Here is a 20,264-nt window from a genome sequence, read left to right as displayed (position 1 = left end):
AAAAAATAACAAACTTAGAATACAAGAAAAAAAGTAATATATTGCCATTATACTATGTGTTAAATTTACTGTTATCTACTGAACATTTTTTTGGAAATATTACAATTACATTATTGACACATCACTGTACCGTAAAAAAATGGCCTAGAAATGTAACAGTGTTATGTAGCATTCTATGAAATTTTTTATGTAACAGTAATGTTGCTGTTATGTAATTTTGCTCTTTAAAGGTGTCAATATGTAAACCATATGCTTAACCTTAGAGACTTTAAGTTCCTCTTTTTAGTCCTAGCCTTTCGACCAATAGACAGGGATGAGGGGATCTTCGATAGAGAAAGTAAAAATGTGTGATTTATATAAAAAACAATAACAAAATTTTATTGAATGAGAATTATTGAAAAATTATAACAACAATTTAAACGTTATCAACAGATGATTCCTATTACTCTGGTCGAGATGAATTACATTTAATTGGTCCTTATTCGATGTTTCAGTCAGCGCAATTATTCACTTTTTCTCGCGAATTAATTTAAATATCAATTTAAAAATAATTTGACGATCAAATAAACTTCATACAAAAATTTACAAACTTTGAAGTATTATCAATACAATACTCAAGACTTACGATTTCAAGAGATGTTCCACGACGATCTGATCTCGATCTTACTTTTTCGACAACTGACTGATGCATCAAACCTTACGTATTTATTTAGTCGAATGTGACATAATTAGAAGTCCCTTGCTTCAGGCGCGCACAAGTCCCTTCGCATGGTCTTTTCCCTTTTTGGAAAAGCTTAACGCTCTTCTTATGTCACGTACTCTTTTTTTAGAGTTTTATTGCTTTTCGCCACGTGGGTTTTCCAAAAGCAATAAAATATCTAAAAAATGACTTCCTCCACTATTCTTCGAAATCCTTTCTATTTTAACGAAATCTTAGGAAAACTCAAAAAAATAACTTGAGTAATAATCGTTAACCTCAATCCTTAAGTTTATCGCTATTCATTTTTAGCTTTTCTTAAAATATATTTTAAATAATTATATGAAATAATTAAAAATACATTTAGACATTACATTGCATTAATGTTGCTTATATATTACTAACGTGGAGAGGATATTGCTGCAATGTCACAATATTGTATTCTGTGTACTTTTTAAACTTATTACGATGCAAAAATATTGCAAATACAGAACTGTGATATAACAAATAGGCCACTAAAATGTTACACATGTGATGTAACAATGTTATGTTGCTAAGTAAGAAATAGCAACATCTATGTTACTTCCATGTTACATTACTGCAGTATAATTATGTAACACTGGTAATGTAATATATACAATGACAATGTTACAGTGTTTACTGGATGATTACTGTGAAGTTTGAAAAAATTACCAAACTGCATAGTAATTTTGAGGGTAATTTTTACTATACATTTCTCTGCGTGTGTAAATTGTGGAATATGGGTATGTCGCCATCTAATGATTTTCAGACTAATGACAGTTTTGTAAGTTGTTGACGTTGCTTGACGATTAGAATGTTTATAGCAACGAGGGGAGAGTTTGTTTATCTCTAGATTATGACTGAGATTTGAATTGACAGGACGCCTTGCTTTGTTGATTTAAAGCAGTTAATAAATGATTTACTTCTTAAATTTTGAAGTTATTATTTCACTATATTTTACAATATTATTTTTTTAGTAATTCTATCGCATTGTAATAGTTTTCTTAAATAAGAATTGAACAAAAAATTGAACCAAATTTATTGGAAATTATGATGATAAAGTACTTTAATTATCAATACAGTAAACTTGAAGTATAAGTACTATTCAAATCTAGCCTTCTTTGACATAATTCTCTAACCATTTTTATTTATTGTTATTTGTAAACAAACATATTCACGTTGTAACGATAGTCAGAGGATACTTCTCAATCTGCGTCGACTATTGTGCCTCGACGCAGTGTCTACTGTTAGAAAGAAATTAAAAATTGATTAATTATCTAATTTCAGAGATTAATTAAATTTGAGGCAATGAAATTCAAATTTAATATAACTCATAAATTATTAATGAAATTTCGATTGATAATAATACAATTCATAATAAATTCGGGCGCCAGGTAGGAGAAAATCAAGTTCTACCTATTAAAAGAATAAGAAATTAATTTTAGAAATGACCTTGAACAATTTATTGAATTAAACTGGCTAGGTTAAAATTACAATATTAATTTAATAAATGAGTAATTGAGAGCTTGAGTCTCTTGGGTGTGTCACCACTGGTGATCACTTGACTCCACTAATTCACGAATAAATATATTGTAAAATATTTGTATGTCGCCATCTAATGACTATTAGACTAACGACAGTTTGTTAGTTAACGACGATTGCTTGCCGATTAAATTGTTTATAGCAACGAGGGGAGAGTTTGTTTATCTCCAGTTTTTGACTGAGACTTGAGTTGACCGCACGGATTTTTTCTTTCTTATTAATTGCTGTCAATCTTTAATAAACTTTTTTCTTTATTTATTAATTTTCCAAAGTTGTTACTTGTTCTTATTTTACAATATACATGTATTATTACATCGACAAAATAATGATTACTGTCAACGCAACGTGTTTGAGCACTTAAGAGAAGTCCTAAGAAGTTACTCATACAACACTCTGGAACACCATTTGCTGGCTATCTATTCCCTCAATTCCAAAACATGAAATTTAACGAATAAAAGAGTAAATTTATGAGTATTTTTGAGGTGAAAATTTGCACAATTACACAGTATATTTAGGTATAATTTTAATACAAAAAGGTGTAATTTAAACACAACATAAATATACTATTTTATACTTAATTGTACCGTGTCAATCGATTCGCTAGGGGTGGATGTTAGAGGTAGTCAAACGCACGTTTGTGCACTTGAATTAAAACTCTTGTTTCCCGAGTCAAAAATGACAGCCTGGTTCAAATCTATAAAACTTATACATCTACTAATTCTGCCGGTAGACTCAGAAGAATAAAATCAGTACTTAGGGTCATTTATTTATATAGAATTAAAAGCCTGCTTTAATCTTCAATTCGTCACGGATGTCTCTTTTTTGCTTGCAAAAATTTAAACTAGGTTTTTGAAACACTGTTAAACATCTACAAGTACAGTGCATAGGAAACTGAAATTCTGATTCAAGCCTGATAGGTCTGATGTTTAAAAAAATTTGAAATTCACAAATTGACGATTATTATAGTTATTAATTAATATCTAAAAATTATTTAAAAATTTTCGTACACAAAGTTGTAACATCACAACGTTAGCTATGAAAACTTAAATATAATTTATAAATATTGATCAACAACTGCTATAATAGTCATTTTATTTGAAAACATTAAAAAATACCTTTTATAATGGTTTTTTCGATTTATTTTTTAATAAATTTTGATGTGAAGACAATTGTTAATTACGTTGAAAATGAATTATTTTATTCTTTATTTGTAGTACTCTTTACTTTTTTATCATTATCTTTCTCCTTTTTCCTCAAATTCCCTGAATAATTTATTTATATATTTTATATAATGAGATTTTTTGATTCGATCATCTTCAGAAAAATACGCATTTAACCATTCTGTAAACAAATTATAATTCAGAATATTATTAATGCTAAGGAGAAATTTACGACCAATATTATATTGAAAACGTTACTCACCATAGAAAGCTTCGAACAATTCAGGGTCAATTCTGGGTCGATCACCAACTTTTCCGAGTGCACAATAATTTTTAAGTTTTTTACCATATATTTCCATTAGAGTAAGTTTGACTGCATTTTTTAAATCTAGTGATGACTGAGTCTTACTTATCTTTATTATGTACGCTACTGTATTAGATGATAGATATATTTCGTGGTTGGCACTAATTCTTGTATGAGTTCGCAAATTTGCAATAGGAAATTTTTCAGGCAACTAAATAACATGAAGTAAAAATAAATTATTGAATAATTAAACTTGGCAAAACATATGTTTCATAAGAATTCCACCATTTTATGTGATGAGAAAATCTCAACTTGTGAATTAACCTAACCGTTTAAGGATAGGGATGATTGTGCCGGAACAGAGCAAACGGAAGTCAGGTTTTATAACAAAAATAAAATATCTTTATTTTCAGCACTAACAGGTACACTAAATACACTGACAAACTTGAGTTGTTCACTAGGAAGACTGAATGTCGCTCAAAATCACTGAATGTCTAGTTTTAATTACTGAATGTGAATTGAATGTCTAAAAAATACTCAACTTGGTGTGTTCAGTATTATTGACCTCCCACACGAGCTCAGCACGCTTCTCAAGTTGAGCAAGAATATGATTGTGCACGTGGCGTTAGCCTATCAATGCAATGCAAAATGAATTTTATGAAATGTCTTGAATTTACAATGAATTATCGTGAAATATTACTTGATTATAGATTTAGCGTAAAGCCTGAATTTTTTGATGATTTACAATAGCACTAGTACTGATGATTGACTCACAATTATAAGATTCGTTAAGAATGAATGAGAATGGCGTGTACACGTGAACGAGAACAGTGAAAGAATGGCGACAGGAACTTCATTAGTCAAAAGGGACACTCAAAAGTAGTCAAATGAGTGACTAGATAAAGAATTATTGATTATTGGGTCGATTGGTTATCGACCCAGTCCCAATATGGCCGCCGAAGTTCCTGTCAGCTGGCAAATTCAAATTTGAGAATTAATTAATTCTCAACATTATGATTATAATTGAAACATCTATTCGATTTTGCACGATTGAATTGATATTTTTATTTTTAGATGAGAAAATATAGAACTTAGAGACCTTAACCAGTATTCCAAAATATCTAAAGTACTGATTTAAGTCTTCTAAGTGTAAAAGTAGACTTTGGAGATGGCCCATTATTTCGACTCAGGTTGTTTACACTGTTATACATTCTTGAGGTAATATAAGTGTGTGTAGTAAAAATTTGCGTCAAAATATTTTTATGCGATTTATCTAAGACGGTTCCATTGTTATACTAATAAATTGTATTTTTCAAGTTTTTATTGAATCCTATTACTACTAAAAAATTTTAATTCATCGTAAGCTGCTCTGCATCATCTATTGATTTTAATAAAAGATCATAGAACTATCGCATAATTCTTTTATGAATGAATTTCAAAAATACTTTAATAATTCATTACAGTCAACAAGTTTTTATTGCTGTAAGCTCGATTGCGATAAACAATTTCAAATTCTGAAAAATTCGAATTTTTGATTAAAACACGAATTAAAGAAATACTTAAATATCCAAATCTCGTCTTCTGAAACAATTGCAAAAAATTCAATTTTGTAATAGTGTTTTATTTCTTTCTACATGTTGAAGAGATTAAACTAAAATCTAACTGTCTCTGTGGATTTAAGTTTATTTTTTATCTTTAGTCTTTTTGATATTAACTTTTTATTTAATTCCACTTAATTTTTCAGATAAATTGCCTGCTGAGGCTGCCTTTAAGGGGACAGAATATTTAAAGTTCATCATAGACAAAGCTCAACCAATTTTAAGCCATGATGAATTAATAAGTTTCTACTTCAAATCTCGTCAGCATAATGGATTTTTATTTTATTCTGGTAAGTAATTGTCGTTTTGTAATGCTACGTTGTAAGAATGTCGGTACGGCCGTGAAAAGTGGTCTATATTTATTCCCGATAGACTTCGTTTCCGTTCCTTCAAGACAACTACCAATTGTTTTTTGTTATTCTTTTGACTGTGACGTGTCGAATGTCTATCAAAAATATGACTCTTCCATGGCGACAAAATTTAATTTTGTCAGAAAATTGTCTTTTTTATTTCGACGGAGAGACGATCAGCACTTTTTGTTGTTATCATTATTTTGCGTCTTACAGTTTGTCGAATATGTCTGGCTATAGATTAAGGCCTCTGATCCACTCGGAACTTGACCAGACGGGTTTATTTGGCAGACACCTGACTTCCTTACTTGAAAAAAATCTATTTCAGTTGGTAATTGCTTTTATGGTATAGGGAAAGCAATAATGAAGCTGAGTGTACCTGATACGGAAGACCATAGTACAACACTATTTAGATTTAATTCACTTAAGCTGAATGTCTCAACTTCATTATTATCAGTATAAAGTAATTTCTTTACTCAATTTTAACTTCACTCACTGTGTAGTTCGCAAGATTTTGAAGGGATAAATTTGTAAAATTATTATTAAATTTAGACCATTTATTATTAACAATCGAAAAATTGAATAAAATACGATAATAAAAAGAAAATGATAATTTATATCAAAATCAAGTGATGGTCTTTTCGCAAGATACAAAAAATATAAAGTGAATTGGTTTCTGGCACACTGCATACAACATAAAAAGAATTAATTATTTACTATAAACAAAATCTGTTATGACAGGACAACGCCTGAATAAATATGTTTATTGAAGATATTTTGAAACGATCTGTATATATGTATATAAGAATATACGATCTGAGTGAAAAGCGTTCAAGGTCAATGGCTTTAGATTTGAGTACTCAATAACTAACGGAAAATTACTTTTAAGATTTTTGAAGTATTACAGATTGAAATAAAATATGTAATGAAATAAATGTCAATTGTACATAAAATAATAGTCCGGCGGCAAAATTAAGTTAATAATGAATCTTTTCGTTTTTTCATGTAGAAGTACGGAGATTTGAGAAGGACGCTTAGCAGCGTTTGTAGGCTCTCCGGGGTGGTAATGATATGAATTATGCGTCTTACCCGTATTTAGATAGATTTCTATGATGATTCTGTGGTAGACTGACATTCGAAAATTCTTCGTAGACTTGTTTCGTCCCAAATTGATCTTCCGAAGTCAATAATTGTATTCAGAACTGGCCAGTTATGATATTGGAAGAGAAGAAATTGGCAGGGCTCTCTGTTTATGCGTCCATCCTCGGTAACGTCCCACGGCGAAAAAGTTCTGTACTTTATGACATTCACACTCTACAAAACCTGTAGTGAAAAATTAAGAAAGTCGATAATGTTGGAAATATTAACCTTTACTTGATTATTAAATATTTTGAAGACCATTCTTTAACTATTAATTAACAAATCATCCTTTACTTATTAAGTTGCCGAAACAAGTATGTTTTTGGAATACTTAATGCATGAACGTTTCAGAATATTGTTTTAGTTAAAGTACTGGTTATAGCATGCGGTAAACTTTGTTTTGAATAACGGGAAAGTGACGTCCTTAATCTTTTTTGCTAGCCAAAAATCATATTATCAATATTTTTCGCAGGTAAATAGAGTGAAAATATATTTGGATATATATTAAATTATTAAATATGTGTTTCTACTATTCCAAATAATCAAAATTTTTTAAAGAAATGTTTGTTTATTTATTGGTGACATTTTTCTAATCTATGTCCAATGAATGGACGATGTTTATTTTACTGAAAATTTATTGGAACATTTTATTGCATGAATTACATTTGTATATCAAAACGTAGTAAAATTTTTTTTGTATCGTAATAATACTCCTTTTAGATGTCGGATCCAAAAAGAATTTATAAATTGCATAATTACTAGAATAAAAATGTGCAAAAAAAACAATGGAAAGTATTAACGATGGTATGAGTCTACGTAGGGCTGCAGAATAATTTAATAAATACTCTAATATTTAAGATGACGACAATAAGTATTATCTATTGAAATGGCTCCTGGCGAAGAGAGTGATTACCGCGCCAGGAGAGAAAGATGGGTAGCGTGTGAGAGAAGAAGATGGAGATAAATGGATGAGAAAATAAGGGAAAAAGGAGATTCCTATGATATTTTTGGGTACTATATGAAGTCCCTATGGATCAGGTGGAGTAGATAGGTACAGGATGTATGTTGAAGGAAAAGCGCGGGAAAATGTATATGATGTTTCTCTCTCTTTCACTTTAGTAATATCTTATACCACTTCTAAGAAGTTTCTGCCGTGACAGAAGACTTGTATGTTGAAAAACGGAATAGCCGGGTATTCCAGGGTCTCGGATCCGTGATCAGTTAATTAAAGTTGGGCTATGAATTTTTATGATTGTTCTGCTTAATACATATGTATGTAATTTCCCACTTACCTTATTTCTCGTCCGGTGATGGTAGAGAAAGTTGTACGAGAGGAAATATGTTGCGAATGAACGTATGAGTGTGACGAGAGAATCAAATAGCAAGAGAAAGATGCGAATATTAGACTAGCGATGGCAAATTAGATTGCACGCAGGCTTCGGGGATGAGAAATACCTGTCGGCACGATGATGACACTCGTAGGAGGTTTCCAGTATTCCTCCGAGGTTCTGAGGTCAATCTCTGCAAATTAGCATGCAAAAGGCAGGAGGAACTTAACCCTAGGGAATTGTCGTCCACGAAATTACAATACTGAAACTTTATTCAAAGATATCAATTGTACAATTTCGCAGGATTCACCAATCCGCGACCTGAAGCGGACCTGCTTTTACACGAGTTACAGATAATTGATCGTACTAATCCAATTGTAATTATTTACAATAATCTTTAATAATTACTAGAACACTAGCTGGGTACGAGGCTACAATAGCAAACAAAGCAATTGTCTGAAGGGCCAATAAGTATCTTAATTAATTAATTATTACAATTATTAATTAACGGGGACTCGCCCTATGCCCTTTCGAGGTATAGTATTATGTTGTCGAGCTCACCCTGAAGATACTTCGATGGAGAATGCTGGATATGTCTCAGAAAACTCTCTCGTCGCTCTGGATATCCTTGGGCGTCCTTCAGTTGCGTAGTCTGTTAAGCCTTCCGGTGAGTGTGATAATAAATACTTGTCTCACTCTTTTATACTACGGTTCAGATCTGCCATCATTAGAGATCATGAAGTTGAAATAAAGCGTAAGGCTCCGAGGCTATTAGTCAAAGGAGTTTTCGCTGGCGTCGTTGATGGTTAATCACAGACCATGAATCGCATTAATTGTCCTTTTATCAAAAGCTAGAGCTAAAGATTCGAAATTCAGGTATGCTTAGGTAAGAGGAGGTCATATCATTATCAAAAAGTATAAAAATAGTCAAAAAATTTGTATAAACTCACATTTAGATTTAGATAACTTAGAATGACTTGGTATCAATCCGTCTAAGAAACATTAAGCTGCTGCTGACTCTAAGATCTCTGAAAACTCTATTTTGGTCCTGAGTCTAAACATTAATAGTTATCTAGGCCATGCTAAAAAATTATGGAAACAGGTTGCTGAAATCAGGCCTCTTATAAATAATAAGGCCTAATATGATGGATACGTAGCTAAAGTCTGCAAATAATGTTGATTTAAGTAGTCATGATGATTATACTATCATTTTTAGAGACAGAGACCTGATGCATTCTGAATCCCTAAAAGCTGAAGTTCTATTAATCTCCTCATCTGACTATTTAAATGATCCTGAATTTCCGATTTTTGATGTTATCCTGTCCTCTGGAGATTATCTGCTGCTTTAACGTGTTTATCGTAGGCTTTTGGGCTTCCAGTTGCATTACTTTTTTAAAGTTTTTCACAAGTTCATGCCAAATTTCAAAAAAATGATGATTGCTGGGGACCTCGATGGTAATTTACTAGAAGATAATTGTTCCTTCAAGCACCTTGAATCACTTATCGACGAATCTTCATTGAATTGTGTTCCATTTGGTACCTTCTTTCGTGTCCCAGATGATAGTTTGTGGCTTGATGTTACGCTACTTGACAGGCGTACTAAATTGGGCAACTACTGTAAATCTAATGTGGCATTCATAGATGGCCATGAATATCTTTGTTGTGAATATGTTTTGAAAAGGCATATTACTCTTGTAAAAACTACTGTGTCCAGATATTTCAGAAATTGTGATTTTGTTGGCTTGTCCAAGGCCATGATTGGTCTAGTAAACCTAAGTCATTCACTCTTTCATACATTCTCTTATCTATATCTCACACTCTCTTACATATTTTTGCATAAGAGAGAGAATAAGAGTAGACATAAAAGAATAAATGGTAGGATACATAAGAAAATGTATGAAAACGAATATGAGAAAATAGACGATAGAACAAATGAGAGAAAGTGCATGAGAGCGACTACCTGAGAAAAAATTAGGGAAAGTATGAGACATAGATGGAAGAATAAATGAGTATGCAATACACAATTTTCTGCACACCCTGCATAAAGGAAGATGTAACATGGGTCATGAACAACACCATTTGTTTATAACAATAAAATTTGTCATGAGGCATTGAACACGAAATCTATGCAATGAATTAAAATCTTTCTAGTGGGAAATGTTACAGATTAACAACAACGTCGTGTAATTCATGCGTACACTCAGTGTATTCCAGAGGTTACACTGAAAATTCACCATTATTTCTGGAGGAATACATAGTGTACGTGTCTCATTGTAAGCACCGAATTCACACCAAGAATGAATATTGTTTTTCTACGAATTATACTCAAAACTTATAGTTGGTATGTTGAAAAACATTATAGTATATTTAATTAAAGAATTATTAAAAATACAATGCATTTATTGAGACTTGTCTTCACGGAGATTCGAAACTGCGACTGCTGCACTCGAAAGTTGACACCTTACTCACTCAACTATTCAATGATCTATATTGGGGTCGAAAATATGTCTGTAGCTATATATTAAAACCTGTTAATATTTGACATATTATATCAAGCAATTTGCAAATATTCATTAAATTAAATATGTCTGCAATTTGAGCATTATCATAGTTATCAAATATATAAAAATATATTTTCATATATATATTACTTGCCTACAGAAATGTTAAGGTGATATAGTGTATTATCTGTATGGATTTATTTTGATCTTATCGTACTCTAATAGATATTATTACATTTCCTAAGATCTTTTTAGACATGATTTGATCTGTTTACATATTTTTAGATTCAATTATATCTGAGTACATTTAAAGTTATAAAGAAATATGTGATCAATTTTCTTTCCTCAGTATTATATGATATTGTAAAATATTTGTATGTCGCCATCTAATGACTATTAGACTAACGACAGTTTGTTAGTTAACAACGATTGCTTGACGATTAGATTGTTTATAGCAACGAGGGGAGAGTTTGTTTATCTCCAGTTTTTGACTGTGACTTGAGTTGACCGCACGGATTCTTACTTTTAATAAATTGCTGTCGATCATTAATAAACATTTTAATTAATTTACTAATTTTCCGAAGTTGTTCTTGAGTCTTATTTTACATTGGTGTCAGAAAGTGGTTCGTTTCGCCTGCCGTGAATATTTTTTTGTTGGTGATTTTTAGAAGAATTTTTAAAAATCATGCCAAAGAGTCCAAGTCGGAGACAAAATCGAGCTGGAAGGAGAACTCAATATGCCGATTGTGTCAAAGACGGTAGTAATGGAGGACTTCTAGCTTTAGAGATGAGATTCAATCGTTTGGAAGAAAGACTAAATCAAGATCAGATTTGTTTGGAGGAACGTTTTGAGGAAGGTCGAAGAGAGACTCAAAATTTATTTGAAGAGATAAGAAATTTAATTAATAATAATAATAACAATTATAATAACAATAATAATAATAATAATAATAATGATAATGATAATGATAATAACAATAATAATAATAATAATAATAATGTCTGGCCGAGGGGTGCTCCTCTCGCTACGGTAATGGAATAAGTCCGTACAGCCAGTGTTTCCCTCCTCACTGGTGATGGCCTTCTGGGCGTGAGGAACGAAACTATCCATCTCGGTTTCGTTAAACATCACCACCTTTGCAGTGGGCTGACCACCCCTGCAAAGGATCTTAACAGGTTACTAACGATAGACCTGCATCGGCCCCCCACAACCGGCCCTCTTCGGATGAGGGCCATGGAACAGTTGGGAGGGGCCTTACGATACGTTCCAACATGACTATCGACCACGGACCACCCCTACAGCATCTCAGGTGGACGGAGGAGCTGAGACGGGATTTAATGCAGTGTTGGGAGAGATGCGAGCCACAGACCTTAGGCTATGCCAGGCGCCTGCACACTCTGTGGTGCGAAATGCACCCAGAGTTACAACATCTAACGCAGGCGGCGCTCGCATCGCAGGTGCGGTATACTCAGTCTCGACGGCGGATAGAAGAGGAGTCAGACTCTGACTCTTCAATATCAAACGCTTCAGAGACTGAGGGCGAAGTCTCACTGACACCCGAGACAGCCGCACCGAGGTGGAGCATACTCCCATTCCACCCTGCTCTCACTGCAGAACTCCCATCTCCTCCCCCTGAGGGCACCAATCAACAGGACTTCACCAGCAGAGAGGGTAGTTTTCTCCGGAAAATTACGCTCTCTGCGGAACACCTAGCTAGCGCTAACCAAGATCTCGACCATCGGGTACCAGATAGTGCAGATCTTTTTGCACTCAACAATGCAGTCTATGATGTGGCTCGAGGGTTGACTCAGGGCAGACGAACACCTGTCAATCCTGAGTTAAGCCTGAAAAGACGCATCGAACAGATTGCAATTAAGATCAAGAAGGCTCGACAGGGTGCATCTCGCATTCAGAGTGTGATGGATCACTTGAATACTCACAGGCCTTATACGCCAAGAATTCGGCGTATCGTGGCGAGTATCAGACGTGAACATCACACTTTGAATACGGCCGTGTTACTGATCCTAAAGGAGAGGTACACAGGCAAAATAAGATCGCTAATGGCCGTTAAAAAGTCATTAGCAAAGCGGTACAAGCGACGAAGGGCCAACAGATTGTTCCAATCTGACCCTTCGCGCTTTCTTAAGCCGCAAGCCCCTGTCACTTATGAGCCCCCGAGTGCAGAAAGAGTTGAAACCTACTGGACCGAAATATATGGTCACGCTAGTGCGCTAGATGTAGACACTCAAGCCCTTCAACTGTTCAGAGAATTCTGTGACGAACATCTATCACGAATTCCTGAAGAGTTCCAACGAGTCAGCATGGATGAAATCAGGAATGCTCTAAGGGGCACAAAGAACTGGGCTGCCCCTGGGCCAGATGCAATCCCCACCTTCTAGTGAAAAAAATTGACCTCATCCCACCAGCATCTGGCTCGTATCTTCTCAGAATATCTTGGAGGAGATACACCCATTCCTGGATGGCTCGTTGAAGGGCGTACTGTGCTGATCCCCAAAAGTGGTGATCTGTCCAACCCCAAAAACTACAGGCCTATTGCATGTCTAAATACTCTCTACAAATTGTTTACAAAGATTTTGAGCGAGAGGATTTTGACTGCAATAGAACCTGTATGGAGACAGATAAACGAACAACGTGGCAGCAAGCGTGGCTTGACAGGTTGCAAGGAGAACTTGCTAGTAGACCGATGCGTCACAATGGACGCATACTACTACAAGCGCAACTTGTCAATGGCCTGGGTGGATTACAGAAAGGTATTTAATACGACATCGCACGAGCTTCTTCTCTACTTGCTCGAATGCCTTTCAGTACCCCCACAAATAGTGAGATGCATCGAACATCTGATGCCGCTCTGGAGGACACGTTTCACCGTAACATCTGGTGAAACAAAAGTGTCTACCAGAGCAGTGCCATTTAGGAGAGGCGTATACCAGGGAGATACCCTGAGTCCTCTTCTATTTTGCATCTCACTGCTGCCATTATCTGTCACTCTACGCCGAACGCCTGGATATGAAGCCGGACGAGTCTCCAACCGCGTACACAAAGTCACACATTTATTTTATATGGATGACTTGAAAGTGTACGCGGCAAGTCCTGAGAGACTCCGAACAGCCCTAAAGGTTGTTTCCGAGTATACCAGTGCAATCGGCATGGAGTTTGGGTTGGACAAGTGCGCAGTTGCCCACTTAGTAAAAGGAAGATCGCCGAAATGGAGTGATAATGTCGAGCTTATAGACGGGAGCATCATAAAACATCTGGATGCTGGAGAGTCATACCGATATCTTGGACAGGCACAATCTCCTTTGCAGGACGTGTCTGTCATCAAAGATACTCTCCGCAGTGAGTACAAGTGGCGACTTAAGAGAATATGGGGCTCGGAATTATCAGGTCCTAACAAAGTCAAAGCCACAAATATGCTCGCTGTCCCAGTCTTGCTATACTCATTCGGAGTTCTTAAATGGCTCCGGAAAGAGCTTAAAGATTTGGACATTATCACGAGGAAAGTGATGACATTATATCGAAGTCATCACCCGCGATCTTCTGTCCAACGCCTATACTTTCCCCGTGATCTGGGAGGGCGTAGACTACTAAGTTTGGAGTGTCTACATGACAGGTTAGTGATGGGCCTGGCTTATGACATCTATGAGAGCTCTGATCTTCTTCTCAAGTTCGTGAACAGCTTTGAACTATTAGGAAGGGATGCGTTCCTATATAGAGCAGCATATCAGGCAGCGCAGAACCTCGGCTCAGTTTTCGACCCTAGCAGTCCAGACGGTCTAAGGCTTTTGCAATTGACCAGAGGGCAGCGAAAGGTCGATATAAAAACAACCGAGCAGTTAAAACTGCTCGACGAACATGTGGCAAAGTCCTTACATGGTGTGTTTTATCGTCATCTCGAAACACGGGACTTGTCACACCAGCTGACTTTCCAATACCTTAAGTCAGCTGGCTTGTTCTCTGAGACCGAAGGATTCATTATGGCCTGCCAAGATGGTGTATTTCCCACCCTCGCCTATCGGCGTGATGTTATGCACGAGCAACTCGAGGACACAAGATGCCGAGTTTACCACGGTGATGTAGATGAGACGCTATTTCATATTTTATCGGCTTGTCCGATATTAGCGCGCTCAGCCTACATTCACCGGCATAACGCCGCCCTAAGAGTGCTGTATTACCACTTTCGGCACTCTTATGGAATAGACGAGACACCAGTGCTACCCTATGTGCCCGGTGAAATTGAGTCAGTCGTTGAGAACGGGAGAGCAAAAATTCTTTGGAATTACCTGCTCTCTACGCCTCAACGTATTGAACACAATAAGCCGGATATTACTCTTTTCGACCATACCACCAATCACGTATATTACATTGAGTTCTCAGCCCCGGCTGAGACAAATATACGTGCAAAAGAAGAGAGTAAACAGGAACGCTACAGAGAGCTCATGGAGGTCATGAGAAATGTCTATCACGAATACACAGCGCACGTGATAGTCCTGGTGATTGGCGCCCTCGGAGGGATGAGGGACCGCTTTCTGACAGAGCTTCGAACAATACCAGTCTGCCGTAGTCAGGCTGAGATTCTCGCGGCTCGTATGCAGAAAGCGGTCATCCTCGGTTCTCTCCGAATCCTGAGACGACTGTAACAAATAACTGAACGGCTGCAGCCCCGGCTCACCCTCAAACCTGAGGGAGTCGAGTGCCTGCAGGATAATCCCGTCTGGTCAGGCCCCAGGTGGGTCGGAGCCCTGGGATCCCTGGCCAGACACCTCTGACGAATCGCAAGATGAAAATAATAATAATAATAATTTGGAAATTCATAATTTAGAAAATAATTCTAATAATTTGGTTGAATCGGTCTCAACTTCTTCGGTTAATAATAGTTCTTTAGCTTTTGCAAAACCGGGAAAATTTGATGGTTCTCAGACGTGGGAATCTTATTTCCGTCAATTTGAGACTATCGCTCGTCTGCATAAGTGGACAAATGAAGTTAAAGCATCGATTTTAGTGTCCTGTTTGGAGGACAAAGCTCAAGTCATTTTAGAAAATTTGAGTTTAGAAGATTTAGGGAATTTCGATAAATTGAAGAAAATTTTGGAAGATCGTTTTGGTGAAGCTCAATTTTCTCGAGCTTATTTTAGTCGTTTTCAGGCTAGAAGATGAAAATTTAACTGATTTTTCAAATGATTTGGATAGGCTTGTTAAATTTGCGTATCCTTCGGTCTCTTCCGAAGAGAGAGATAGAATTGCTGGTTTGCAATTCATTTCTGGATTAAAAAAATTAAAGTTACAATTTTCTCTTCGTTCAGAGAGAATTGAGTCTCTTCAATTAGCAACTCAGAGAGCTTTAGAGCTTGAATCGATTGAAGATTTGACCTTCGGAGGTCAGAATAAATACAGTTATAACAATAATTTCAAAAAAGATAAAATTTATAATGATAATAATAATCATTCTGATTCTGTTGAAGGAAATTTAATATCTTTTAATAATCAAAATTCTTTTTATGGATTTAGATGTTGGATTTGTGGAATAGAAGAGAAAATGAAGAGACTGAGAAAATTTTTCTTGAAAAATTAACTGTAATGTGTGGGTAAAATTCACCAAGCAGTTTGGTAAAGATACTTTACTATCGGTTTTCGAATAAATTTTACGAAGCAATTCATGGTAAATTTTACCTCAATATTCCTGTTTAAATTTTAACAGATTTTTGGAGTATTTTCTAATGACATTTTCGGTTAAATTTTCTACTGTAAAAATTTTTTTTTTACGTATCTTATGTGTTAGAAAATTATTTGTACTTTACAAGTATGGAATGAAATAAATGGATATTATTTTGACAAGATAAATATTTAAGTAGATTTCAATAGTTTTATTATGTAGAGATTTACATAAAGTCTAATAATTTGTTGAACATAATACATAAGCTTATTTATTTACAATGTATTTACGACTATTTGAGGCGCATACAATAGAGCTTATGATACAACCATGCAAATCTTTACTATTTTTACAAATTCATGAAAATGATGGCGATAAAATTTCATATGACTACAGATGCAAATTAAAACCTACATCATTCAACATCTTTCCTATAATAAAAAAATTATGTTTATCGATTATCGAACAATGTAAAATTCAGGCCGATCTCCTAAATGTAATATCGTAATGTCACCGATTTTAATATCATTATTTTCAAAATGTACTTTTTTTTACTGTTAATAACTGTTGCATTGTAATTAAATAGCTCGGTAGTAAATCGTTGAAAAACATAATATTTGAAATATTTATCATTGCACATAACTCAGTTTTGTCTTGTTGTAGATAGTGAAATAATTTTAGTCAGTTTGTGTGAAAAAGTAGAAGTGTTGATTGTTTGATTATTCCTCAAAAAAGTTTAAGAAAGTACTAAACTCGAATATGCACGGACCCCAAATGTATCCAAAGAGTGCATACTTTCAAATAGAAGGAGAATGATTTTTTTGTCAGTTATGGCAGTTGAAGTCAGTTTTATTACTGTGTAGAATTTTCTCGAGTATCAACACGATCAACTACGCTCACGTATTCATATATAGTTATCCGAATAGTAGGCATATGTGGTCAGGAAATTTTAATCTTGAGCCTGGCATTTATTTAACTAGGTGTTGTCCATTTTTCTATAATGAATGAAAGAACATCTTTTTCTTTATTTATAAGGGTAAAGATTTTTTTTTTGTTGGGAAAATTTTACTAAACGTGCTTGGTAAAATTTAACCAGATGAGATGATTTTGGAGATATCACGCGGTTAACCCAAAGTTAAGGGAAAGTGGGTAAAAGCAACGGTTTTAGTGCATGCGGGCGTAAGTTCAAGACTCCTTGAAAATAAAATTTATTTCAACAAAAATCAACGATTAGCCGTTTAGGAGATTACCATCAACAGGCAGACAGACACCAAAAATTTATATTGTAGTATAGATACAGATTAACAAATTCCGATTATTGTATTTTTTTTCTTTCATGAAATCAAGGACTTTTGTGCGCGCTTTATTGCCGATCGGAATCGGTATTATATATAAACGCCTTCTTGTGTCACAAATCACAATTGTTATTCAAAAATTAATTATTAACTTTTCAATTTATCAATCCAAAAACGTGTGACATTATTATTTTATAGAAATATTAAAAATAACATGGTAATCATGTTTATGAATACATACTCAAGATTAAATATAAGATATAAGAAACAATTTATTACTATTTTTGTTAAAATTATATAAGTTAAGTTACCCATTTTACTAATAGTAATATAAAAAAATTCAATTGAAACATGTGATTTCTTTCAAAGTAATGCGTAAACATTATTATAAGAAATGATTTCTCCATAGCTATTGTACCGAACATTTTCATTGAGGATTTGAAAAAATTTGTCGTAGATTAACGAACAAAAAATACTACATACAATTATTAAATTTATAATACTATGATAAAAATTACTGTATGGTCAAAGAAATTTTAATTAAGGAAGTGTTAGAATATACACTGGAGTGAAAATTAAGATAATTAATACTTCACTTAGTAAAAATTCGCTGTATACTTGTATTCCTGTATGTAGAATTTATATTCAAAAATTTTTTGTCTCAAGAACATCAAAACATGCGTTCTTTAGCTTAAGAATTATTTACATATAGAGTGTTCAATGCGTTCGACTTCGTTATTATTGTTTTTATCGTTTGAGTAGCACATTGATTCAGTTTTGATGTATATCTTTCTCGTATTAGAAATGTGTTCACTGAATCATCCTTCGGTTAGTAATTATTTGAAATTGATCGAATAAACAAGAGCGTGCAAAAGACTGTGTTATTATATTTTGAATTTCTACGAAACAAATTTGCTTTCTTGTATTGTATTTTTTGTCATTTTGCTCCGACTATTTAATAAGATGCACGAAAAAATTACAATCTACCTAGTAATTTTTGGAAAAGCATTTTTATGACTTATAACGTGATCAAACTTGTGTTTGTCCAAAGACATCAGTTATTCATGAACCACGAAAGAGTGAACAGCGTACTTATTGTGTCATTATTTTTAGTGAAAAGTGTTTACTTCATGTTTATTTTTGCTAATTTTTAATCAAAAGTGAAGTAATTGATCAGTTTCAATGGATAGCAAGACAATATTGTACTTGTGGGAATTATCACATTTGGTTCCAGTTTTTGAATGTAAGTTAACCTGTAGTCTTTATTATATTATATGTTTGTAATATTTTTATGGAATACAACAGTTCGAATGGTTTCATAGGAAATTATAGAAAATAGTTAGTTGCATTTTATGTTAACACTATCATTCATAATCATCATTTACTTTCAGTGTAAACTTAAATTTTTTTTATGCAACCTCCAATTCGGATGTCATCAAACATAGGATCAAGAAAATTTTTTTTTTATATTATAATGATTTTTACGTAATTACGTTTGTTTAATCAAAATAAATGCTTACTAATTCATAATTTTATTATTAATCATTCTTATCCTATATAGCTCACGGGTTACATCCTTATAATGTAGATTTAAATAATCTCAATTTGAACATTATATTCCCAAATAAGAATAATTTTTATCAATTTCAAAATAAATTACATGAAACCAGGTTTTTCCTCGAAGAAAATTTTACATGTATAGAAACTACTTTATATTCAAATACATAATAAAATAGAATATCTAACGATTACGCATATGAAATTCTTCGGACATTAACGTGTAGTATAATTTTATTTATCTTTTGTTTGACTGGAGTTTACTTAAGCCGTATTTCCAAATAATTAATACAACATTGTATTAATATCGAGATTTTATTTTATAGTCAATTGACAGATTCAATACTGGAGCAAGCAGTTTTGTAAACATATACCAAGTCGAACCGAATATTTCTTTAAATACGGACTTTAATACTTCAGTCAATAAAGAAACACCTGTTTTTTCTGAATTGCGACCTTTACGAGTATTATCCAATAGCGTCAATTAACCTGGTCCTTCGTATCATGTTCTTAACACATGTCAAGAGGAAGTATCACTAATTGATAATCATAGCAGTCAACAATTGGTTCAAAAATCATCTGATGCTCTACTAGATATGGATTCATCAATATTTTCGGATGATGGTGATGAAGATGCTGGTGAAATAATCACCGATGAAGATGTTACTAAATTGGTACGACAATTTATATATTAATTCCTAAACGACTTTTAGTTGAAACTGTGAACATTCATTGATTCAATATAAAACATAATACGTCATAATGTATGTAATGCTCTAATTATTCATCATGAAAATTATTTTAACAACAAAATTTTCAGAATTTAGAAGAAATTTTGAAAGAGACCCCTGAAGGACATGAAATTCTTGGTGCTCAAAAGAATGATGGCCGATTAATAAATAATTCATAACGAAATCAACTTGTTCATCGAATAATTGATCATGAACTCAATAAAAATATAGATAAACATGGTGCAAGTTTAGAAGCGTCTCAATTCACATAAGGTTCATTTACTTCATTAAAAAATTTAATTTTAAAGTTGTCAAAGCGGACTTTTCATAGTTTGCTGAATTGACGAGAAAACTTTTTCAACCTGCAC

At 33.8% G+C, this 20,264-nt stretch overlaps 1 protein-coding gene across 2 annotated transcripts in view; it reads left to right on the top strand.

Annotated features, from left to right (window-relative positions):
• Nrx-1 (Neurexin 1) overlaps positions 1-20,264 on the top strand; it is a 763,150-nt gene that overhangs the window by 68,854 nt on the left and 674,032 nt on the right. For both annotated transcript variants that reach the window (XM_035088915.1, XM_035088914.1), the window contains exon 3: positions 5,469-5,612. In XM_035088915.1, coding sequence (XP_034944806.1) covers positions 5,469-5,612 — 144 coding nt within the window. The remainder of the gene's footprint in view (positions 1-5,468; positions 5,613-20,264) is intronic.

This window comes from Chelonus insularis, unplaced genomic scaffold (assembly GCF_013357705.1).
Source record: "Chelonus insularis isolate UGA/USDA-ARS -01 unplaced genomic scaffold, ASM1335770v1 contig_56_pilon, whole genome shotgun sequence".
Classification (NCBI taxonomy): domain Eukaryota; kingdom Metazoa; phylum Arthropoda; class Insecta; order Hymenoptera; family Braconidae; genus Chelonus; species Chelonus insularis.
Note: the sequence above shows the minus strand (reverse complement) of the source record. Positions and strands in the feature narration are given on the sequence as shown.